At 42.7% G+C, this 26653-nt stretch overlaps 1 protein-coding gene across 2 annotated transcripts in view; it reads left to right on the forward strand.

Moving 5' to 3' along the window:
• TEK (TEK receptor tyrosine kinase) overlaps positions 1-26653 on the forward strand; it is a 129443-nt gene that overhangs the window by 62163 nt on the left and 40627 nt on the right. For both annotated transcript variants that reach the window (XM_051844874.3, XM_051844873.3), the window contains exons 2-9: positions 396-707; positions 10995-11105; positions 11955-12107; positions 17863-17994; positions 18445-18585; positions 20772-20900; positions 24147-24298; positions 25843-25987. In XM_051844874.3, coding sequence (XP_051700834.3) covers positions 396-707; positions 10995-11105; positions 11955-12107; positions 17863-17994; positions 18445-18585; positions 20772-20900; positions 24147-24298; positions 25843-25987 — 1275 coding nt within the window. The remainder of the gene's footprint in view (positions 1-395; positions 708-10994; positions 11106-11954; positions 12108-17862; positions 17995-18444; positions 18586-20771; positions 20901-24146; positions 24299-25842; positions 25988-26653) is intronic.

Consider the following 26653-nt stretch of genomic DNA (forward strand, 5'->3'; position numbering starts at 1 on the left):
ATAAAAGTGCCATTATCATTCGTTTATCTCAACATTTACTGAATACTCAACTATGTTTCATACACTGTTCGGTAGAGATTCATAATGTGTGGAGATCTATATATCTCTACCCATATATATATATATATAAGCTTGTTTGGGGGAATAAGAACAGTCCCTTGTAGCTTGGGTATATGATGGGGCAGGTAAAGTTCACAGGGTCTAGAAGATGAAGGGACTTGATACCTTGGTAAAGGGTCTTGAGTCTTGTCCAGTGGAAGATAGGCACATGACTGGAATGGCATTTTAGAAACACCGCTCAGAACTATTTCTAGACAAGGTTTTGTAAGCATCTGTTTACCCTGTGGGGCAAGTTACAAACATTTGTCATGCATTGTCTTTCCTCTTCCTTTCAGGAGCAGTGGAAGGCGCCATGGACCTGATCTTGATCAATTCCCTGCCTCTTGTATCTGATACTGAAACATCCCTCACCTGCATTGCTTCTGGATGGCACCCCCATGAGCCCATCACTATAGGAAGAGACTTTGAAGCCTTGATGAACCAACATCAGGATCCACTGGAAGTTACTCAAGATGTGACCAGGGAATGGGCTAAGAAAGTCGTTTGGAAGAGAGAAAAGGCCAGTAAGATCAATGGTGCTTATTTCTGTGAAGGGCGAGTTCGAGGAGAGGCAATAAGGATACGAACCATGAAGATGAGGCAACAAGGTAATGTGCCTGTAATATATGGGAAGGTGCAGCCCAGTGAGGGACACACACACACACACACACACACACATACCAGTTGTTTTGATAACTTCTGGCTGAATGATTTTGTCTGTTAGCATTGTCTCTGGTACACAGAACATCAGAGGTAAAAGATCTTCCATTCCAAAACCATCACCTAAAATCACTTCACTAGGCATTGTATCTAATTAAAGAGATGAAAAGAAATATGTTTTAATAAAGCCTTCCTGGTACTTATGGAGATAGGATCATCTCCTATATATAATATGGAAATTCTAGCAATGAAAACAATCATCTGTTGCCAGACTATTGGTTATTTTGAGCTTTCTCATTGATTTTTCACTTAATACTTTGTTTTGCTTGCCTCAAAGTATTCATAACAGAAGTTAAGTTTCTCAGGGGAAAATTATGGTATAAAGGACATTTTAAAAAGGAAACATCTATCAAGAGCTCAATTTACTTGGTTACTTAGTCTAGCGATTGTTTGGTGCTACCCCAAAGCCACATAACACATAACTACAAAGGCATATGACAAAGAGTACTTATAGTTTATGAGTCAAAGTCAGCTGGGCTGATGAGGTGACTCTGTTGACCTTGGCTACACTTTTTTTTTTTTTTGATATATAGTTAGACAGTGAGGGAGAGAAACAGAGAAAGGTCTTCGATTCCGTTGGTTCACCCCACAAATGGCTGCTACGGATGGAGCTACACCGATCTGAAGCCAGGAGTCAGGCGCTTCCTCCTGGTCTCCCACGTGGGTGCAGGGCCCAAGCACTCGGGCCATCCTCCACTGCCTTCCCGGGCCACAGCAGAGAGCTGGACTGGAAGAGGAGCAACCGGGACTAGAACCCGGCACCCATATGGGATGCTGGCGCCACAGGCGGAGGATTAACCGAGTGAGCCACGCGCCTGCCGACCTTGGCTACACTTTCTTACCTAATTGATTTTTGTCTGGCTGTGGGCTTATTAGACTGGCCTCGATGAGGGCATTTTTTTGCTGAGTTCCATGATATTACCCTATAGCAGGCCAACCAAGGTATGTGCTCACGTAAATGGCAGAGCTACAAGAGAAAAACTGGAACACGTGTGGCTTCTGGAAACCTAGCTTCAGAATGGTACACTATCACTTCTGCCTCATTTTATTGCCAAAGTAGTCAGTCAAATAGCAGGGCCTGGAGACAGATTGGGCAGGCATTACAAACTTAAATAGCAAAGAGTATAAGTACATGGAGGGATGGAGAATTGGGGTTCTCTTTACAGGCTACCATGCTTGGGATGATGATTTAATTCTAGCACTCGAGTACCCTAGTCCCAGCTCATGAAACAACAAAGGTTTACAGGAGGATCTTGAGGGTTGCTTCTAAAGGATGGTTGTTACTTCTTGCTGCCTCTCACCACGAAGTGTGATGTGATGGAGTGGTTTTCCCAAAATAGTAGTGGGTCCTAAGCTAAATCCCAAGTCTAGTCCAATAATCTGATGGCACTTGTAGGAGATGGTGTTAAATATTATTGAGTGCTTGTGTTCTGATGCTCTCAGGACTGAGCAGTGAGGTAGGCTTCCAGTGGTACGTATGCTATCTGCTGGCAGGAAGGAACTGGATTCCAACGAGCTGACCTGGAATGGTCTGGCCCTCACCTATCAGCCATTTCCTCTGGGCTGTTATCACCTACACTGGAGGACTCCTTCCCAAATTAAGATCATCATAAACACAGAGGCTGAGGACTGAGGATTTGTCATCCTATGCAATATTGAAAATTGTGAGCTCTTTAGAGAATATTTAAATTTTAATTATAGAGCAGATCCTTTATCATTAAATGCTTCTGCCCATGTCTTTAAAAAAAAAAAAAAAGATTTATTTATTTGAAAAGCAGAAAGATCTTACATCCACTGGTTCACTCCCTAAATGGCTGCAACAGCTAGGGCTGGGACAGGCTGAAGACAGGCGCTGCATCTGGGTCTCCCATATGGGTGGCAGGGTCCCAAATACTTGTGCCCTCTTCTGCTTTCCTAGGCACATTAGCAGGGAATTGGATTGGAAGCAGAGCAGTCAGGATTTGGACCAGCATTCTGATATGAGATGCCAGTGTCTGAGGCAGTGGCTTAACCCTACTGTGCCACAATGCCAGTTCCCCTCGGCCCATGTTTTACTGGTAATTTTTCATCTGAGAATTTGCAGTGTTGTTAGATCGATGCTTCTCCAAGTCGAATGTGCTTATCGAGCATGTATGGTTCTTGTTACAATGCAGACTCTGATTCAGTAGGTTGTGAGGGAGAGTCCTAAGATGTTGGCATTTCAGATGTGGTCCCAGGTATTGAGAATTTGCTTGACCATGGACCATATCTTGAAGAGCAAAGATTTAGAATCAGCTTCTGGCTGGAGCCCACCTGAAAATATTGCATTGAATTTTTGCTAGTGGTAGTAATTAAAATATTTGAAGGCAGCTAACTCATTTTAAGGTGATAAAATCACTATTCATTACAAATGAAGGAAAGGGTTTTCTTAGCAAAACTATAACCTTCACCTTTAAATGACATCAGGGCAAATGGGAAAAGTGCACAACAGAAATTCCCAGGAATGCAGCTCTCCGGTGAGGGAAGAGAGGTTGAACAAAGGGATGTGAGGTGTGCCAAAGCTATCATGGCTGAAAGTCAGCTCTATTATTTTTCACATGGCATTGTGGATCTGACTTGCATAAAGACTGGTGTCATTCTGCTGATGTTTCTACATGCCAAGTGGAGATGATTTGAGACTTGTGCCTTAATGGTTTCATGGGAATGAAATGTGAGGTCCCCCCCCATCCCCTTTTGCGGTCTGCCCTGAGATTATCCTTTTCAAGGTATAAATAAATGTAGAGCCAGGACAATGGGAGTTAAATGTAATGCATGGATAACTTGAATGTAATTAAGTAAGACAAAGGCAAACTTGCATAGTGAGCTTCAGTGGGAGAGACAACTTTCAGATTCACACCCACCTGAGTTTTAATTTCTCCTCCACCACTCATACTTGTGTGGCCTTGGGCAAGGTGTTTAACTTCTATTGGTGTCATTTTTCATCATCTGTGAATTGGATATAATAATACCAAGAAGCTAGTTCCAATGAGTGTATTAATCTACATAATAGATGTGCTCCTAAAAGCCTGTGTAAAGTGAGATACTGCAAAATAAAGTGCGTAATAGCTGTAGGATAATGATGGGAATGGGATTCGTTGTCAATCTGACTTCAGAGCCTGTATTTATAACCACTGCACTGTTCTTGCTGTATCATTCTCACTTAATGCTAGCAACTCTGTCTGATTCTGAGTTCCTGTTTTATAACGCACAGTGATTCCACTTGAAACCCAAAAAATACCCAGGCCACAGAGTAGAGATATGGATAGGAATGCAATCAGACAAACATGGGTGTGAGACTACCTCTGCGAGTGAATGATGTGGATGGGGCAAGTTACTTAATTGAAATAATAGCTTTTGTTCATTGGAAAAAAAAATGGAGATTTTACCACGTACACTCAAGGATCAAAGTTTAACAGTATTATCTGGCTCATGGTGATTGTCCAATAACTGTTATAGTGCTTGGAGTGATAACTTAGTGGGACTATTAATTGTCTTTAATTGTAGAACTTTTAAGGGTGTTTCTTGTTTTTTGTTTTGTTTTTACTTTTATTAGGAAAGCAGAAAGAGGGAGAAAGAATGGGTTTTCATCTGATGATTCACTTACCAGATGCCTGCAATAGTGTGGGCTGGGCCAGGTTGAAGCCAGGAGCTGAGATCTCGATCTAGGTCTCCCATGTGGGTGATAGGGACCCATGTACTTGAGCCATCACCTGCCTCATCCCAGGCTGTGCATTAGCAGGAAGCTGGAATCAGAAGCAGAGCTAAGATTAACCCAAGCACTCTGATATGGGTTGCAGGTGTGTCAAGTAGCGTCTTTTAAGTGCTGTGCCAGACACCTGCCCCTCTCTTGTATTTTAGCAATAATAGTATCTCTGCTTGGTGAACTGACTTTGTTTCAATTGTTGACTGTCCAATGGGGGAATGTAGTGGAGGAAAGTGACGTCCACTGTGGTGAACCAGGAGAACCCCGAAACTCTTTGTGTCACTATTAGTTTAATAAACATGGGAACTCTGCCCAGGGACATAGCAGATAGGATAAATGTCAATATATTCCTGCTTGCTGCTGACTTGTGCATCTGGGGAGGAAGTGGAAAATCCATTTGAGATGTGCCAAAACACAGCTTAAATTGGCTCATACATCCCAAATAGCCAAAATGTTTTTTTTATTGTTGTTGTTAATGGTATCATCCAAAATGACCAAGAGCAGTTTGTTCAGTCTTTATTGGTGATTTCATTTTAAGGCAAGGAGTTATACATACAATTTGAAACATTTTCAGGTTCAAAGATCTATTTTGGAATAACTCATCAGAAGAAACATTCATAGGATTTTTTTTCTATGTTCATTTGATAAATAGCTTTGCATTAATAACATTGAACTTTCCAGATACAATTTGTGAAATAGCTGGAGAGAAGCTGTATATATCTAAATAACCCAAATAAACACGTAAATAAACACAGAGAAAATAAGGAATCTTGCTATAAGATTTACTCATTTATTCTTTCCAATTATTCTTGTTTCTATTTATGCCAAATACAAATAGGGGATGCAATGATGTTAACATTTCCTGAATAGTTATTAATTACCTGACATTCCTTTAACAATTATACATATATATCGCTATCATATAATTCTTTATCAAATGCATATCTAGCTGGGACTATTAAGTCCCCATTAACAGATAAGATTCATGTCTATGGTAGTAGGTGCACTTACTTAGCCAGTTAGTGTTGGGCCTGGGGAGCTAAGCTCAGGCCTGATCCCAGAGGAGGCCTGGGTTGCCTTTCCAAGTAGAGATGACCCTCCCTTCTTGGTATACTTGGTTCAGTAGAGGCAACACACCTTGAGGAAGGCGATGCTGGGGAAGTGCAGAGTATTTGGAGGGTGGCTGGATTCCAAGGGTTGTGTGAGGCTCCAGGAGACATCCAAATGGAGATTGAGGAGTGAGCAGGACTAGTGAGGGATAGGGCAAAAGGATAGAAAAGGAAGAAGGAAACTCATGACTTGGACATAAGAGGTCATGAAGTCTGTTTGAGAAGCTGGATGTATTTCAGAATGGCTGAAAGTGAATGCTAAGGATGCAGGCCTGGAGAATGAACTAGGAGACCTGGTGTTGTGGAATGAGTATGGAAGTATTGAACTTGTGTTTTCAACTTTCACACATTCAGTGTTAGGAGGCCATGAGTAAGTGACTTAAGTGTCCTCAACTCCATCTCTTATAAGAGAAAACTGTGATGTACTGTCTTACAGGGCTGTTTTTAATGTTACGTAAAGTAATTACATAAAGTGATATTATTACCCTTTTTATTACCCTCAGTACTTATCTGATGTTCAAAGGACACAGTCTTTAGCTCAGTTGTTTGTCATCTGAGAAGTATCTTTAGTGAACTTACTACTATCCACTTTATTCTCTAGCCATTAAGAAATCAGTGAATTGTGTTAAGTTGTGTCCATTATTTGTCTATGGTTTTGTGCAAGTCATCTTGCAGCCTAGACCTCAGCAATATCGTTAATAAAGTGAGGTATTTAGACTCAAACCTCTTTGAATGCTGACATTACATAATTGAGGACAGCCTTTGGAACCAAGCTCACCAGTTCAAATCATAGCTTTCCCTTGTCCTTGCTTTGAGATCTTTGAACAGGCCACTTAGTCTTCCTATACCTTCAGTCCTCACTTGTAAAATTAGGACAATTTTAGCTTATCCCACAGGAATGTTATGAAACTGGAATGTGTGTGATTTGTGGTATAGTGGGCACTATTAAAAGGTGCTCATGGTTTTTTACAATCCTGTGAAATCATAGACGTTTTTATGTCTACTGAATACAAGCCCAGGCTCCTGTGTGATTTGGAGGAACATGAAGTCTGGACCTCCTTCATCAGTACTCAGCAGAGAACAATCAGTCTGGAGATAGGAATGCAGGAGGTAATAGTTTAGACAGCAGTGAATCTCTGGTGTGATGGTGCCCCTAAGAAAACAGGGAGCTTAAAAGGCGTCAAGTCTGAAATAATAGAGCCACAGAGCAGAGGGGAAAAGCTATCCTGGAGCTGAGCCTACTGGGAGATCTCAGTTCCTTTTCAGAATACAATGCTGTGTGAGAGGTCCCACAGCCAACTAAACAATCCTCACAGAAAGGGGCACAAAGTATAAACAAACTGCATGGAAAGAAACAAGAGCGAGGACCAGGCAGAGAAAGTTCTCCTAGGGGCCTTGGAGCATGTTAAGGAGACCAAGAGCCGCACATTAGGGATGGCTCAATGGAGCACCTTAGGAGTGAGAAGGAGCCCTGTAAAACCCCCTCCCATCTCTTCTGCCTGCCTGTTCTCCAAGGCTGGTTCATTTTAGTGCTGTTGAGAAGGTTACCACTTACGTCCGTATTCCGTATTCCAAATGTCAGCACAGCAATGTTGCTGGTTGTTTGTATTTCTGAAGATTGTTGACTTCTAAGCACCTCAGGGCCTGACTTATGTAATGTAATATTCCTAACAACTTTTAAGGTGGGTAGCATCATTTTTGAATTACAGATGAGGAAGCAGGTTGGCAGAGGTGAAGTAGCTCCTAGAAACGCCCAGTAAGGGACAGAAGGTGGCTTCAGGCCCAGGACTGTCTGACTCCAGTGCTCACCCTGGCCTTTGATCTGCAGCATGGCCCCTCTGGGTTGATCCCAGGTCAATATCTGCACCAAAGGCATTCGCATATGTGGTCCCGCAGGGGAGTCCTGACAGGGCACTGTGCAGGAGTCAGCGGGCACGGTGAGAGCTGAGGAAAACCAGCAGACAAACCAAGAGCCTCAGCCCTTCTGAGGATGGTTGTGAGGCGTCTTCTTCCCCCACTGGGCCACTATTTTTTGCCAATGGTGTGCACGGTACTTGATCCATCTCCATTAAGCCACCCTTCAGAAAACCACAGATGAGAGAATGGAGGCAGAGCGAGCAGCTGTTTCACCACCAGGTCATCCACGGGAGTCTGATTCTCCACGCGTGGCCCTGGGCTGGAACTCTATAGGAGCTCACACCATGAGGTACAGAGGGTCCGATACTGATACATTCAGATAACTGGGGACAAGTTTGATGAATAGTCAACAAATCTTTAATTGCTGCCAGCGCCACGGCTCACTAGGCTAATCCTCCCCCTTGCGGAACCGGCACACCAGGTTCTAGTCCCGGTCGGGGCGCCGGATTCTGTCCCGGTTGCCCCTCTTCCAGGCCAGCTCTCTGCTGTGGCCCGGGAGTGCAGTGGAGGATGGCCCAAGTACTTGGGCCCTGCACCCCATGGGAGACCAGGAGAAGTACCTGGCTCCTGCCTTCGGATCAGCGCGATGTGCTGGCCGCAGCGCGCTGGCCACGGCAGCCATTGGAGGGTGAACCAACGGCAAAGGAAGACCTTTCTCTGTCTCTCTCTCTCATTGTCCACTCTGCCTGTCAAAAAATAAAAATCTTTAATTGCTATTAAAATCTTATGTTTTTCCTTGGTAATATTCAATCTGTGTGATTAATCGATTTCTGAAAGTTTCTGCTAAGCTTATAGCTATGTCAGTTACTTTAATTCTGTCAGGTTTTGCTTTGTGTTTTGAAACTTTGTTAAGTGCATATACAAATTCAGGATTACTATATCTTCTGTATCAGAATGTGTGAATAACATCTTCCAACAAGATTTTAGAAAATGGTGAATAGTTCCCCTCTTTGTCATCATGTGAAGGCCATCTTTATCCCTAAACATTTTGGGGGGCTTTAGAAAAACACCTTAACATTTTTTTCATTTTATTGGAAAGAGAGGCAGATGAAGAGACATCTCCCATCCACTGGTTCACTTTCCAAGTACCTGCGTCAGCCAGGACTGGGTCAGGCTGAAGCCAAAAGCCTGGAATGCAATCTGGGTCTCCCACATGGTTGGCAGCGACCCAAGCAGTTGGCCCATTGCCTGCTGTCTCCCAGGAAGCTGCATCAGAAATAAAGCAGCTGGGATCCAATCCAGGCACTCTGACGTGAAATGTGGGTGTCCCAAGAGGTGACTTACTGCTGCACTGAACACCTGCGTTAGAAGACCGACATAAATGTCATACCAGTTCTTTAGTTATTATTCAGAACATATTTTTCTATCCCTTTATTCTCAATCTTATTGTGACTGTTTCATGTGTAGTTTATGAAAAGAGTACAAAAGTAAAATTCTAAAATCTGAGATTTTCTGATCTGAATTCACTATAGATCTTCTGTCTTCACGTGTTTGACATGACTTTTAACATTTTTCTTCCTGATAATTTTCTTCAGGCCTTTCTTTTTCTCATTTTATGCCTTCAGTTTATTTTCCTTCTCTCCTACCCTCCATGCTAAGGAAAGTTATATGTACTGTCTCTTTTTAACAATGGCTTATGAAATCATAAAAAAATAGGATAAAGTTAGTCTCTCCATATTCCACAGTGTGGCTTTTACAGAGTATAGTTAAAATTGAAGATGAAACTATTGTGGGTGGAAAGGTGTTAAAAGACTTAATTCATCTTGTTCAGTAAGCTAAGGGACTCGGGCAATATTGTGTTCCTAACCTGACGCAGAGTAGAGGTTTTTAATCAATTGTGATTTATAAAATTGTGATTTTATAAGCCAGATATAGAATACTGCCCCTATTTGCAATTCCATGTACATGTCAGTTCATCTGTACATAATTTAGGGAAAAAATGACCTACATGAAAGATCTCTGTGAATGAGATCCCAGTGGAAAGAAGGGGCCATCAAAGAAGGAGGTACCTTTCTCTGAAGGGAGGAGAGAACTTCCACTTTGACTATGACTCTGTCTGCATAAGATCGAAGTCAGCGAACCCAAAAGGCTTCCATAGCCTTGGCAGCTTATGACAAGAGCCTCGGGTGATCACTGACATCATGCATAAGTGTCAATTGTTAAGTCAACACAGGAGTCACTCTGCACTTGCTCCCCATGTAGGACCTCTGTCCTTAATGAGTTGTACTATGAGAATTAACTAGTAAAACTAGTCTTCAAACAGTACTTTATACTTTATGTGTCTGTGTGGGTGCAAACTGTTGAAATCTTTACTTAGTGTAGAGTTGATCTTTTGTATATAAATATAATTAAAATTTAATCTTAATGAAGAATGGGATGGGAGAGGGAGTAGGAGGTGGGATGGTTTTGGGGTGGGAAGGCAGGTATGGGGGGAAGAAACACTATAATCTAAAAGTTGTACTTAAATTTATATTTAGTGAATAAAAGCTTTCAATAAAAAAGATAAAAGTAGGAGGTAAGATGTTGGATTCTATCCTTGTCTTGATTCTTTAGTATTCTAATATTTATGCCATTAGCAATAAATCCAGCACTGTGCCCATTCCACTTGACAAATTCTCAGGACACTCTAAAGCAGTTAGAATTATTTGGAACAACAACACAAAAGGATCAAAATAAAAGCAATTTGGCAAATATTCTTTCCACTCATATTCCGCTCATATTCCTCTTTACTTTGAGGAACCATGGTAGGGATTAGAGAAGGATAGGAGATTCACAGATAATATAGTTAATATCACATAGTTAATGTGATAGTAGATACAAATAAACACAAAGTCCTCCCCTCACCAGTTGCATGGAAAAACTATGTGTATTACATATGCCTATATTTGAAGTTTTCCAAAAGAAATGGCCAAGCCTTTCATCAGATTTTTTTAAAGGTACATAATCTCAAATAAAGTAAAATTCATTAACTACCATGTTTTTCATGTCTTTTTAAAGTTTTATTTATTTACTTGAAAGTCAGAATTAGAGAGGGAGAGACAGAGAGGTGTTCCATCAGATGGTTCATACTCCAAATTGCCACAACTGCCAGAGCTGGGCCAATCCAAAGCCAGGAGCTTCTTCTAGATCTACTGCTTGGGTGCAGGGACCCAAGCACTTGGGCCATCTTCTACTGCTTTCCCAGGCATTAGCATGGAACTGGATGAGAAGTGGAGCAGTTGGGACTCAACCCAATGCCCACATGGGATGCCAGCACCCCAGGTGGATGCTAAACCTTCTATGCCACAGTACAGGCCCTGTGTTTTTCATGTCTTGAAAACTGTCTGACTCCTAGCAGGTGCCAACTCTCATGTTTTGAAGCTCTAAGTTCAGTTGCTCCTGGGGAGAATGTGTGTCCTCATTTTTGGTATTTTTCTCTCTCTCAAAAGCTTCCTTCCTACCAGCTACCTTAACTATGACTGTGGACAAGGGAGATACTGTGAATATATCTTTCAAAAAGGTATTGATTAAAGAAGAAGATGCAGTGATTTACAAGAATGGTGAGTGTGTGTTCTACTTCATTCCAGCACTATCATGTAAGACATTAGATAATACAAGACATATTCTATCATTATTCTATTGCTGTCTTGGGGGCAGGTGTTTGAAGTAAACCTGTGGTAATGCAAGTTTACTGGATTCTGTCTATGATAGAAGCTTTCTTCCACAATGTATTTCATTACTTAAATAGATTCATATTTTATTTATACACTTGAATATGTACATACTGAACATTCATGAATGTACATGGTCTATATACATACTGAAAGGCCCATCATACTGTGATAAATGGGGTCCCAGATTCACTATGTAAACTGAGAGTATGTTTGATCACAAGGTTAAGGAAATGTCAGTGATGTCAGTTTTGGGGATCCACTTGTGTAACCGAAATCTGTCAAGATCCTAGCTATGATTTGATATCATCTGGGGGCAGTTGCCTGATCCAGTGGAATATTAATGGGGACCATTCTGAATTCTGTTGGTCGATAAGCCGTCCAGGTTCAAGTTTTAACGTTGTGATTCTAGGTATCTCCAAGGTGGTTGTTTAGGTAACAAAGTTACTTGCCATTTCCCACCCTGCTTGCCTGCCCCTCTTTGTTGATCTCTCCCTGTAGAAGATTAAAAACTTATACCACCTCCTTCTCCATGTGTTTGGCAGATTCCAAAGACTAACCTATCAGCTCTGTCACCGTGCCTTTCTTGACTATTGGGAGAGCTCAGTCTTTTTATTCTTCTCACACACTTAGTATTTGAGAGCCATTTTTATCAGGTCAGACAAAGCTGATTAAGTGGAAGGGCCAGACAAGGAGCTATGAGTATGACCTGTTGTTCTCACTCTTCTCTCTTACCAGGCTCCTTTATCCATTCGGTGCCCCGGCATGAAGTACCCGATATTTTAGAAGTGCACCTGCCTCATGCTCAGCCCCAGGATGCTGGAGTGTACTCGGCCAGGTACATAGGAGGAAACCTCTTCACTTCGGCCTTCACCAGGCTGATAGTCCGGAGTAAGTGATTGAGAGGCCACCATAAGTGATGGTGTACTTGCTAGGATTTTTTAGATGCAAGTAATAGAAACTGACTCTATACTTATGCAGAAACTAAGGATTGCTTGAAAGGGTATTAAGGACTTAGGAGACATGGATAGGAAAGCTAGTAAGCAAGTTTCGGGAAAGATAGGCTCTAGGGAAGATCTGGGGCCCGGAGGAGGGAGGGTAGACTTTCTAGGATGCTGCCTTTATCATAACTTGGCTTAGACAGTATTTATTTTACTTCCAAATTTTGAATTCTCAGGATAGAGAATCAGATTGGCCTAAGATCTGTCGGAATTCACCTGCCTGGACCAATGAGGTACAGGTGAGGGTGGAGCCACACTGTAGTTAACAGGGACTAGGAGCTGGTGTTTGTATAGAAAGCTCACCCTCACAAAAATGAGAAAGACAGAAGGCATGGAAATGTCCCTAAAGTTGTCTGCTACAGGAGGATGAGTTGGACCTGCTGTGGTAGACTAAATCAAGTTAAACATCCAGTTAGGTTGCCTGTAAATCCCATACTTCCTGAATCATTTGCCTCTTCAATGTGACTTCCTAATTTTCAGGTTTGAAAAATGGAAGAGTTAGAGCAGGTGAAACCTTTTCCCCCCTCCATTGTAACTATTGAAGTGGGGAGTAACCATCACCAGTAATTCTTGCTGGAATTTGATCTATAGAAAGCAAAATATTTTCCACAGCTTTCTTGGGTATTCATGACATTAAATATTCAGGTCTTCATGTCTAAATAGCTAGGCTGCTCCACCATTCCTCTAATGATTGGTATTACTACTTCATGAAGATCACTTATTTGCTTTGCATTGTATTTCTTCATTTATTCATTCATCCAACAAAGTGTGTTGATTATAACTTTCTGCCAATAATTGTGTTGGTGTTGAAAATACAGGAAAACAAAATAAACCCCTGCTCCTGGGTAATGCCCAATCAGAGCAAGAACAAATGTAAGTAGATATTGCAGTAATATAATGTATACAATATGTGGTTCATCTAGTTTAGAGTCCATACTAAGCCACCTCTGTGGTATAACAAAATATTTTATAGGCAGGGTTGTTGGAGCTTGACTTGAAGAGTCTGCTCATGTAGGAGGAGCTGTTTCCTTCTATTTGAGTACTGTCCTGACTTCTCACCTACTAAATGTCAGAGCAGATGACTTCTAAAAACAAACATATGAGGGCTTTTGATAGCATAACTGCAAGATTTGGCTTCCAAAATCAGGCTTAACCATTACTTCTACGTGGACTTGTCTTAGGAGAAGCCATCTCCTTTGTTTCCAACACATGAAAGAGACCAATTATAAGGAAGCAATTGTTCTTCATTTCATTTAGACAGTTCCTCTCCAATCAAACATAGAACCTTATGCCGGAGTACTCAGAGTCCAGAGCAAATGGGATACATTTTCTAGGAACACCAGGAATATCAGATGCTGATGTGATTATTGAGATAAGAAAACATTTATGTGTTTTTTCCACTCTTTACTCTCAACACTAACGGCACCAGATGTATTGGTTTTTTCACACACACACACACACACACACATACATAGCAGTTCTCTGATGGACGTCAGCTGGGTGTCTTAGAATTTAACTCAATTCTAACTCTGTCTACTTGGAGATAGCAAAGATCCCATAGATCATAGACTAAAAGCTCAGTCCCACTCCATTTCCCCCACCCCTTCAGATGCCAGTTATAAGCCCCAGATGTGACATGTGCTTATGACCAATCAATTATAAATGGGGGATTCCAGGTTTATTGATTTATTATAGGGATTATCAGAAAGGCTATGGAACAGCCTGCTGTAGGAGCTGCATAGGGAAGGTATGGGTGCGGGGGTGCAAAGCTTGCATGTCCTTTACAGGTGTACCACCCTCTAGGAGCCCCCATGGGTCCAGCAGTCCAGCAGTTCTCTGATCCTTGTCCTTTGGTGGGAGGGTTATGGAGAAGACATTATATAGCATGGTTAAGTCTTTGGCATTGATGATCAACTCAATATTTAGCCCTCATCCCCTCCTCAGCCCTCCTCAGCCCTCCTCAACCCTCTAATCTTGCCTCTTACTGATGACTAACCTGAGGCTGCCTGACCACCAGTCACGTCATTAGCATATTAAAGACACACTCATCAGTCTGGAGATTATGACTCTTAGGATCTGTGTGCCAGGAACCATGCACTTATCACAATATCACAGTGATAAAAGGCTTAAGGCTTTAAATTTTTATAAAATAGTCAAAACAAACATGACTTAGTATAGACTATAATTTAAAATCCCCCAAACTATTTTTTTCCTCCTGAACTTTTAAGATAGAGCACAAGACTTCCAACACACTCCGATTTCTACATTGTCTTTTTGGATTGTTAGGAGATGTGTTTGTTCCCCTTTGCTGTTAGGAGTGTTTTGATGAAATCACGTGAGAAGCACTGCTAATATCTAAAATTATTATAAGAAAGTTTGATTTAGGCCACAATCATCCCATTTAGAAATATTTTTCCCCAGTCTGAGTTCTTTGTTTAGTAAGAAATGAAACACAGCTTAAGTATTTGTGCAGTTATCCTGCTTAAAACATTTGTGTTAAAAAATCACATTGCCTATTTTTATAGAATCCCTTTTCAGTTTAAATTCACTTCCTGAGAAAAGATTTCTCACAATTTTGAATTTTGGTCTGTATGCCATGAATATATGGTCTTTTTAATTTTCTTTCTTTGTTAAAAGATTTATCTATTTGAAAGGCAGAGTTATACAGAGAGGGGGAGAAGGCGAGAGTGAGTGTCTATTTGTTGGTTGACTCCCCAGATGCTGCAACAGCCAGAGCTGAGCCAGGCCAAAGCCAGGACCTTCATTTGAGTCTCCCAAGTGGGTGGCAGGGCCCAAGCACTTGGGCCATCCTCTGCTGCCTTTCCCAGGCCATTATCATGGAATTGGATCACAAGTGGAGCATTCAGGACATGAACTGGTACCCATGTGAAATGACAGTGTTGCAGGTGGTGGCTTCACCCACCATACCATAACAGTGGCCCTGAATATATGATTTCTTTTATTTTTTAACATTTATTTTAAAGGCAGAGAGAGACAGTTACAGAGAGACAGTGAGAGAGAGATCTTCGGTCAACTGGTTCACTGCCCAAATGGCTGCAATGGCCAGAACTGGGTCTGGCTCATATCGGGAGCCAGTGGCTTCTTCCAGGTCTTCCACCTGAGTGCCAGGGGCCCAAGCACTTGGGCCATCTTCTGCAGCTTTCCCAAGTGCATTAGCAAGGAGCTGGATTGGAAGTGGAGCAGTTGGGATATGAACCAGTGCCCATATGGGATGCTGACATCACAGGTGGCATCTTTACCTACTATGCCTCACTGCTGGTTCCAAATGTATGATTTCTTAAGACACAAGATTATTTGATTTTTGAGGATGTAACAGATGCTTAATTGCATACTTTTAAAAACTTAACTGTGACAATCAGTAGTTAGCTGTCACCTACATTGACTGCCCATAAATTTATTTTGATTTGAGAGGCAGGGAGAGACAGAAATTAGATCTGCTTTTCACTCCCTAGATTGCCAGAAGCCACGAACTCCATCTGAATCTCCCACATGGCTGGCAGGGACACGTCTGCTTGAGCTATTACATGCTGCTTCCCAGGGTGCCCTAGCAGGAAGCTGGAATGAGAAGCAGAGCTAGGACTTGAAACCAGGCACTCTGATACAGGAGTTGGGTGTCCAAGTGGCATTTTTAACCGCTGTGCCAAATTTCCCCTCTGTTCATAGAGTTTTGAATGTGGTAATAGGTACCTGGATAACCAAAGCACAGGGCTTATATAGTGAATCTTCATCCTCCTTGTGTTCTCTGTACAACCAAACCTGGTCCAGAGAGCTTTGGACCTGGTATCAATGCAGACATCTGGAGGCCTCTGTGAGTGACTGAGGGGGTGTGCTTCCTGAAGCCCACTCCATGGGTTTGCTCGTGAATGTTGATGATGTATTCTGGGGTCATCACCTTGCTAATGGCAGAATGACACTCCTTGTTCTTAATGTTTTTATTTGTAGGAGCCATTCTGCAGGGTTTTAAAGCAAGAGTGCAAGGGATTCTGGGAGAGAGAAAGCAGACTCCTTGACTATATACTTGTTGCTTTATCAAATGTTCTTTACCTGAGTTCACCATCCCCAAGGGCTCACCCCTATTATCCCCTAGATCTTTATTCTCTTTTTCCTGGGCTCAGATAGGTCTCCAGCTAGGTACAGAGCTTAGAGAACACAGCTGAATGTAACAGGGAGCCCATTTTCATCGACACTGTCTGCCATCAGTTTGCAGTATATGCAGACACCCTGTGGTCTGGTTCTGAAAACAATCATTAATTGTGCAGAATCTTTTCCCCGTTTATATTAAGGATTGTGAGTGGTAGCTTTTCAACATTTTTCAGCTTTATGAAGTAGAAGACTGTAAGAAATGGACTGTGTTGCTAATCTTCCTGATTATTTTAGTAGAACATACTGATAACCAGGACTTCTTGCCAAATAAATTATATGGTTACATCAGCAGTGGGCACAGGTCCAAGCTTGACACCGTGCGAATAACACTCAGGGACAGAGACACCCGTTCCTTCAGTTAGAGATGCAGCTGAATTCCTGACTACAAATGGTCCTCAACCTCTCAGGGTCTTTCTTATATTAGAAGGTATCCATAGACCTACCTATTAACAACCTAAAAATCATCAGGTCCTAGAGAGAAGTAGCCAGGAAATAGGAGCCTAGAAGGCTTTTTTTGACAGAGTGGACAGTGAGAGAGAGAGACAGAGAGAAAGTCTTCCTTTGCCGTTGGTTCACCCCCCAACAGCCGCTGCGGCCAGTGTACCGCGCTGATCTGAAGCCAGGAGCCAGGTGCTTCTCCTGGTCTCCCATGGGGTGCAGGGCCCAAGCACCTGGGCCATCCTCCACTGCACTCCCTGGCCACAGCAGAGAGCTGGCCTGGAAGAGGGGCAACCGGGACAGAATCCAGTGCCCCGACCAGGACTAGAACCCGGTGTGCCGGCGCCGCAGGTGGAGGATTAGCCTATTGAGCCGTGGCGCCAGCCACCTAGAAGGCTTTTAATCATCTCAACTTTAGGTTTTGTAGATCTTGTTTCACATATGTTGTCCTTTCCAGCTGAAAGACCAGTGATGCTATTAGCTCTTGTGTGCATTTTTGGCCACATTCTTCATCCTGCATTTTCCCAAGTTGAAGATTCTCAAACTGTAGCAGTCATCACAATAAGCTGGAGGGCTTGTTAAACGTAGATTGCTAGGACACTTCCAGAGCTTCTGATTCAGTAAATGGCAGGAATGGAGTGGGAGATGGTCTGGGGTTTGCAATTCTGAGTCCCAGGGGGTGAGCGTGCCACCGTTCCGATCCCTAACCATACCTGCAGCCGCCTGAACCTGCTGTGCCATATTCCCATGCCTCACCCTTGCCTGAAGCATGTTCCCCAGTCTTCCTCCATTACCCCTCAGGTCATCTCCCTTTATGCCCTCTTCCATCCTGAAGACAGGATTAGGGACAGCCATATCTTTGTTGCTCTCATACGTTTTTATTTGCATATCTGTCTCTCATAGTAGATTATTAGCTTTCAGAGAGCAGAAGGTGTATTTCACCTTCACTCACCATTAAAAAGACAGCCGTGTAGTAAGTGTTCAATCAAGACTGGTTCAGGATTGTGCTTTACTCACCGCAGCCTTGTTTTCCTTAACACAAGGATGTGAGGCTCAGAAGTGGGGACCTGACTGTAACCGCCTCTGTACTGCTTGCATGAACAATGGTGTCTGCCATGAAGATACTGGAGAATGCATTTGCCCCCCTGGCTTTATGGGGAGGACATGTGAGAAGGGTAAGTCCAGAGTACGCGATGGGTAAGGCGTGAATTTAAAGTCATCACTCCTGGATCTAGAGTTAGATCTGGACATAGATGAAAATAGAAGCTAAATGACCTCTGTTAGCCATACAGTACCTTCACATGAATTAGGAAAAAAATGCCTTTTCCTAAAGGTTCTCTATGGCCATCCACTGGAAAGTTACAATAAATATGTAATCTATGATACGATGTGAATGTGCCGTGCACAACCTGGACTTCTGTGAGTGGTGGCCCTGATGTTCTCTGTCTAGGGGTAGTTTCATTGCAAAATGGGCCATAAAGGGGCCTTCATCATGCCTGAGTTGCAGCTGAGATGAGACTAATTTCCCCATGTTCACCAATCTAAAAGAGATCTTATACAGGAAGAAGGATACATTTTAAGGGATTGCACATTTAACTCTGAATCAACTCTTTTTCTTCCCAAAGCTTGCGAACTGCACACTTTTGGCAGGACTTGTAAAGAAAGGTGTAGCGGACCAGAGGGGTGCAAGTCCTATGTATTCTGTCTCCCGGACCCCTATGGATGCTCCTGTGCCTCAGGCTGGAAGGGTCTGCAGTGCAGTGAAGGTAGGCACCAATCGCAGCCTTGAACAGCAGCTGACAAAGGAGGTCCAGTTTGCTGGGAATCGCAGTGTAGGATACACCTGGACATCTGAGTCATCGGCCTGCTGCTGGGTTACAGGGTTTTGAATCACAGATGCAATAAAATAAAAATTGGAAAGAAGAACAGAAAGACTAACATTTTAAATTCTGTTGAGCTTTAGTTTGCAGCAATTTGATCATGACGAGGCTAAGTTTAATTGTCTTTGTATTTTGCTTGGAATTTATGAAATTATTGAATGTAGAATTTTCAACCACTTGGGAGTTACTTCTTTTTTTTTTTTAAGATTTCTTTATTTACTTGAAAATCAGAGTTACAGAGTGAGAAGGAGAGGCAGAGAGAGAGAGAGGTCTTCCATCTGCTGGTTCGCTCTCCAGTTGGCCTCAATGTCAGAGCTGTGCCGATTCAAAGCCAGGAGCCAGGAGCTTCTTCCAGGTTTCCAACACGGGTACAAGGACCCAAGGATTTGGGCCATCCTCTTTCCCAGGTCATAGCAGAAAGCTGGATCGGAAGTGGAGCAGCCGGGACTCGAACTGGCGCCCATATGGGATGCCGACAACTGCAGGCAATGGCTTTACCCACTACGCCACAGCACCAGTCCCTGCCATTATTTCTTCAAATATTTTTTCTACTTTCCACTCCTTCTCTCACCTCCTATTTTTTTCCTTATATTAAGACTTATTTGATAGGCAGAGTTAGAGAGAGGGGAAGAGATAGCGATGTTTCATCTGCTGGTTCATTTTCCAAATGGCTGCCACAGCCAGGGTGGGGCCATGCTAAAGCCAGGAGCTGGAATTCCATCTGGGACTCCGCACCTGGGTGACAAGGGCCTAAGTACTTGAGCCATCTTCTGCTACTTTCCCAGGCACATTAGCAGGGAGCTGGATTGGAAGTGGAGCAGCTGGGACTTGAATCAGTCCCGATACGGGATGTCGGTGTTGCAGGTGTAAGCCCAACCCACTGTGCCACACGCTAGCCCCTTGACCTCCTATTACAATGCATGTTAGACCTTTAGATACTCTCCTATAGGTCCTTGTGTCTCAAATTATTTTCTTTAAATCATCTTCTACCTCTGTTCTTCAGACTGGATATCTATCTAGTGATATAGATATAAGTTCATTGATTCTTTTGTTATCTTGATTCTGTTATTAAGTCCATATAATATTTTTATTTCAGATGTTTTTCAGTTCTATTTTTTGTGTTTTAATCTTTTCATTTCTCTGAAATTTCTCATTATTTCATATTTTTGTGTTTTCTTTTATCTCACTGAGCACAGTTACTGTTGATTTAAAATTTATGTCTACAATTTCCAACATCTGGGTCATCATGGTCATGCTGTTGGTTTTATTTCCTCTTGAGAATGGGTCACAATTTTAATTTTCCTTATGGTGAATAATCTGGGATCATATTTGGACATCATAAGTGTTGCATTGTGGGGACTCAGGAGTGTGATATGTCCCTATGAGGAATGTTGAGTTTTGCTTTGTTGTATTTTAGCAGACAACTGCTTTGGTGGGACTCAAACTAAAAACTCTGAGGCAACAGGTCAAGCCCAGGGGAATTATTTTATCTTTAGCTACGCTTTGAAGCTGTATTGAGCATGAATAGTTCAAGGGTCAGCGAAATATTTGAGACTTCTTGGTCTCTTATTCTTTTTCTGGGTTTTCCCTCTCAATTTCTAGTGGCTCTGGTGGCTCCAATTCTGTCCTCTGGACTTCCAGGCCAGTAAGGCTGTTGACTTTGGAGTTGCAGCCTCCCCACATAGTATCCGCTTTATCTGACCATTAGGCTAAAAGCTGAAAAGTGGAAATATATCATTCTTTTCTCCAGAATTTGTTTCCCTCCAGAAATATCTGGTGGTTTTGTTGTTGGTTGTTTTTTTGTTCCCCTTCACACCACTCTTCAGTATTTTCAGCAGTTGTTTCTAAATGTAGCTGTGACCATGAGAAGCTTGGCTTGGTAGCAGCTCTTTCACATCTTCTGAAAGCAGAACTCCTATCCTTTTAAGGTCCTGGTATTTAGATAAACCGCATACTGCCTATGTGAGAACTGGCAAGGTTGAGAGCCTGGAGAGAGAACCAGCGTGAGCGCTCTATGCAGCCTTCATTCCCTCGCTGCCCCTGTATTTACACTGGTTTCTGTCTGTTTGCAGCGTGCCACCCTGGTTATTACGGGCCAGATTGTAAGCTGAGGTGCAGTTGCAACAATGGGGAGGTGTGCGATCGGTTCCAGGGATGCCTCTGCTCTCCAGGATGGCAAGGGCTCCAGTGTGAGAGAGAAGGTAAAGCAAGGTAACCCTGTAGTCTGGGCCATGCTCAGCAGCCTGAACCCGGCGTTGCTGGGGTAATTCTTGCCCCAGTATCACTACTCCTCAAGCCATTTCTGTGGGCCTCCAGAAGTTGGGAATAATGCATCAAAAATCCCATGAAGGTCAATGTTCTAGATCTTTTCTATGGGTAGACCCTCCTATTAGGGTGATTCTCTTTCTGCTAGGAATAAACCACATGCTCTTTGCTATGCCTTGGGTGATGACTGACCAACCGTGAGCTCCGCCTACCTTTTCTATTTGCTCTAGGACCAGCCTTTTCCTTGGATTAGGTATCTATAACAGGGCTACTTTGGAGGGATTTAGAGAAAGAATGTTTTTAAAGAGATAAACAGAATTAAATAGGAAAGCTTATGCTCAAAGTGAAATTTTAAACAAAAGTGTGTTTGAAATAGTTCATGGAAAGTGGAGTTAAAAGATAAGTTTATTTTCATGCAAAAATTTTGAAATCCATGCATATAAGGGAGCTTCAAAAAGTCTGCAAAGATGCATGTTATGAGAAGACTATGTAATATCAAAATTTTTTTTGCCTCAGAATCAATTGACTTCTAATTCTACTATAGAATGAAGTTTCTGAAATACCCTTGTAATTTTAGGTAAGAAATTACCCTAGAGCAGAAGTCAGCAAACTCTGACACACTGACCAAATTTTTCCTACTATTTTTAAATAACTTTATTGTGATATAACTTTATTCTATAATGTTCACTGTTTTATAATGTGCAACTCAGTAGTTTTTAGTAGAGTCATGTAGTCACCACTATCACTTAGCTTTGGAATGCTTTTATCAAAGCAAAAGAAATCTCGTGCCACTGGCAGTCCTCCCATTTTGCCCTGCTCCCAGTCTCTGGCAAGCTTTGATTGACTGACTTCCTGCCTCTGTAGACTTGCCTCTTCCTGACAGTTTGTATCCTATAAATGCGATCATGTAATATGTGGTCTTTTGTGTCTTGCTTATTTCTCTTATGCCTTTCTTTGAGGTTTATTGTGTTGTATTATTTATCAGTCTTTCATTCATGCTCAATGCCCACTATCTAAAGTTTATTGCAACACAGCTATGCCAATTCATTTATTTTTTTATTTTTTTAAAAATTTTTTGACAGGCAGAGTGGACAGTGAGAGAGAGAGAGAGACAGAGAGAAAGGTCTTCCTTTGCCGTTGGTTCACCCTCCAATGGCTGCCGCGGCCGGCGCGCTGCTGCCGGCGCTCCGCGCTGATCCGATGGCAGGAGCCGGGTACTTCTCCTGGTCTCCATGGACTTGGGCCATCCTCCACTGCACTCCCGGGCCACAGCAGAGAGCTGGACTGGAAGAGGAGCAATCAGGACTAGAACCCGGCACCAATATGGGATGCTGGCACCGTAGGCGGAGGATTAACCAAGTGAACCACGGCACTGGCCCCCAGAATTATTCATTTTCTATTATGTAGATGTTAGGCAAGAAATCCTGATACTATCACCTTTGTTAGAACCACAGAAATATTTTCTCCTTTCGGTATTGGCAGCAACATCCATCCCTCCATCCGTCTATCTAACTTCCTTTTTTCCTTCCTTCCATCCTTTTCTCTTTGTCTTTTTATTTCAGCTCACACATATAAGGGAGAATATGTGGTATCTGTCTTTTTGTGTCCGGCTTGTTTCACTCAACATCATGTCCTCCAGCTCCAACCATTTTGCTATAAATGATAGAATTGCATGCTTTTAGAACTTTTTCATTCTTCTTAATGGCTGAAGCATAGTCCACCGTGTGTGTGTGTGTGTGTGTCACATTCTCTTAATTCATTCATCTGACGACTGGAACTTACCAACAACATTTTTTATTTGACTATTTGAAATCAGTCGAGGTGAGTTATGCTATACCTCTTTTTTTTTTTTTTTTTTTTTGCCAGGCAGAGTTAGACAGTGAGAGACAGAGAGACAGGTAGAGTTATAGACAGTGAGAGTGCTGCACCAATCCGAAGCCAGGAGCCAGGTGCTTCCTCCTGGTCTCCCATGCAGGTGCAGGGCCCAAGCACTTGGGCCATCCTCCACTGCACTCCCGGGCCACAGCAGAGAGCTGGACTGGAAGAGGAGCAACCAGGACTAGTACCCAGCGCCCCAACTGGGACTAGAACCCGGGGTCCTGGCGCCACAGGTGGAGTATTAGCCAAGTGAGCCACGGCGCTGGCCTACACCTCACTTTTTTTTTTAAACTTTTATTTAATGAATATAAATTTCCAAAGTACAGAATATGGATTACAATGCCCCCCCATAACTTCCCTCCCACCCGCAACCCTCCCCTTTCCCGCTCCCTCTTCCCTTCCATTCACATCAAGATTCATTTTCAGTTCTCTTTATATACAGAAGATCAGTTTAGTATATATTAAGTAAAGATTTCAACAGTTTGCACCCACATAGAAACACAAAGTGAAAAATACTGTTTGAGTACTAGTTATAGCATTAAATCACACTGTATAGCACATTAAGGACAGAGATCCTACATGAGGAGTAAGTGCACAGTGACCCCTGTTGTTGACTTCACAAATTGACACTCGTTTATGGCATCAGTAATCACCCTAGGCTCTTGTCATGAGTCGCCAAGGCTATGGAAGCCTTTTGAGTTCACCGACTCTGATCATATTTAGACAAGATCATAGTCCAAGTGGACGTTCTCTCCTCCCTTCAGAGAAAGTACACCTCACTTTTTTTGATGTAAATGTGAATAATTTAAATCAGCCCTTGCCTATTGTGCGCTACTTGCCGACTTTCCAATGACTGAGACATGTTTCACATACCCAGACTGAGGATAATGGTTTGGATCCACAGTACTGTGGGGCTGTTTGCTGAGTGGAAGAAGAACTAGTTACATTTTGTTTGTTTTTGTAATAATTACCATAGAAACCAAAAGGGAGGCTGAACAGCAAGGTGGAGGTGTGGCCACGATGACCATTTTATATTGAGCCTGTTCCAGTTCCTCTGAGGGATTACGGTGAAGCGTCTGGATTCTGCATCCCTAAGACCCGAGCTTCAATCTGGTCTCTGAGCCTGGCTCGTCACATCTATAAAATGGAAACCTCGATAGCACTCATTTCACAAATGTATTATGTGATGATAAAAACAAAATATTTGCAGAATTCTTACCAAGTACATGACTTGCAAAAGTGGTTATCTATATCTGAATTATAGATTTCACAGCACTGTTTTTTTTTTTTTTTTTTTCATTCAGGCATGCCAAGGATGACCCCAAAGATAGAGGATTTGCCAGATCACATAGAAGTAAACACTGGTAAATTTAACCCCATCTGCAAAGCCTCTGGCTGGCCGCTTCCTGCTAATGAAGAAATGACCCTGGTGAAGCCAGATGGGACAGTGCTGCATGTAAGGAGCCATTTAAATAAATGTCTGTGCCCTCCTGACACCACAGGATGTTTCAGCGCAGCCACCATCCCTCTAAAGCCTGGATTCTGCTCAGGGCTCGCGTCCTCCTCGGGCAATGTTCTGTTAGCTTTGATAAAAATGCCATTTTCCTGTTGGGAGGCAGAACAGAATCAGTGTAGTCTCTCTTACGTTCTCTGCGCGGCTGGTGCCATGTATGAGACTGGGAATCTGCTACCACAGTGGAGTTAGCAGAGCTGAGTGATGAGCGTGGCGCCTCTTGCTGAGCAGTCCAGCTGTGCAGGGAGAGAACTGCGTGTCAGCTTCTTTATATCCCCATATGTCTAGCTCCTCATATTTGGAAGACTAAAGTGACCGTTCTGACCGTGAATCAGCAGGAAATTCACGTGCTACCACGTGATACAAGGACGTGGAGTTGTGAGGACTGTCTAGTTCCGCCATGCTCTTAGAACAGCAAATCGGGGAAATACAGAAGAGCAGAGGTCAGCACGATCCACTTGATTCTACACACCCAGGTCTTGAATCTGCTCTGATTCATGCAATTGTTTAGGTCTGAATCCATTCCTTGGGTTCTCCATTGCTCTTCACTTTGCCCTCCTTGCTGGTGCTTGGCACTGATTAGGGTGGTTTTCTCTACAGTAGCTTTTTGCTAAAAAGAACCAAGTTAAATTTCCAGCACGCTTCCCTTCTCTCCCAGCTACCCTCAGTGCAGCGTAGATAGCAGCCACACCAAATTTCTCTGTCTTACAAGTGATCCTCAGGGAGCTGATATCTGATTGAATTACTTTAAAGTAATTGTCCTTTCTCCAATATGACTATCAACTTGACCAGAGTTGACCAACAAATATCAGTGACCTGTTGAGGGCAGGATATACAGAATATCCCAACACTACTGTCCACGTGTCAAATGTTCCAGATTCCACTCAAAAAATTCATTAGACAGTCTACGGCTTCTAAAAACCCTATTGGCTTTTTCATGATTTAATAGAAGTAATGGCTACCACATAGTAATGGTTGACCACACTGGATGTAACTTCTTGTCAACATTACCTGTCCCTTTTTGCCAAAGCAGAAACTGGTGGAGTGAAGTTAAGTAAACAACTATTCAAGTGGCAGACGTCCATGTATCTTTGGAGCCTTGGCTTTTCCCACCACACCACCGCTGACAGCCCCTCAAACACTTAGGAAGTCACTTTGTCTTCCCACCCAGCCATCTCTGACAGGAAAGGCATTGATGTTACGGGGGCAGTTTAAAAGGAACTGGACTCCTTGCTTGTAAGTGTTTACCCCACACTCTCCAACACACAAATACAACAGCAGGATCTGAGGAGGCAACCATCCAATATAAACCTTCAGGGTTACTACAATAGCTTTGGAAATAAGCCAGTAATTAGAGCAGTACTGCATTTAGCTGCTTAATCTCCCTAGAAAATTTCTTGTGAAACAATGAGATAGGGTCAGTGTTGTGGGCCTTTCTGTTTATGTATCCCTAGAAATTTTTATCTTTTTGTATTTGACCTTTCCAGCCGAAGGACTTCAACCATACGGAGAATTTCTCAGTAGCCATATTCACCATCCACCGGATCCTACCCCTTGACTCGGGAGTTTGGGTCTGCAGTGTCAACACAGTGGCTGGGATGGTGGAGAAGCCCTTCAATATTTCAGTGAAAGGTAAGTTTCCTCTTCCAGAGGAAGGGCTTGTCCCCCGGTGCACTACGACTGTGGTTTCCTGGGGGAGATGTGTCCAGAGGAAGGGCTTGTCCCCCAGTACACTACGACTGTGGCTTCCTGGGGAATTGTGTCCAGAGGAAGGGCTTGTCCCCCGGTGCACTACGACTGTGGCTTCCTGGGGGAGATGTGTTGCTTCTAGACAGAAACAATATTGGACTGAAATACCTCGGAGGTATTTTCCAGGATACCAAGTCTTTAATACAATTAGACACATGAAGGTTGAGATTGAGTGTGATCTTTGACGTCATGTAGTCCTGGGTTTGATTTTTGTCACTAACAGCTGGTAATTTTGTATGTGACCTGGAACAAACGAATTTAAGCTCTCTGGGCCTTTCTTCATGTGTAGGTTAAGTGTATTTTTATCTTTCTTTAAGGGTGATGGTGCAGACTTGTTTAACGTATAAAATAGTTAAAATTGGGTGGCACAATGTATCTAGTAGTGACTATATTTCATAAAAAGTGTAGCATCATTTTGTGATTTCCTTTTCATTATTGTAGACTCTCTATTTTGAGGATTATTCACTAGATCTGAAGAACCCCAGACTATGCTGTAAAATCAGTACAAATGATTTTCATATGCTTAGGGTTATGGGTCTACTTTCTGCT

This window comes from Oryctolagus cuniculus, chromosome 1 (assembly GCF_051225735.1).
Source record: "Oryctolagus cuniculus isolate XC-2025 breed Fujian yellow rabbit chromosome 1, ASM5122573v1, whole genome shotgun sequence".
Taxonomy (NCBI): domain Eukaryota; kingdom Metazoa; phylum Chordata; class Mammalia; order Lagomorpha; family Leporidae; genus Oryctolagus; species Oryctolagus cuniculus.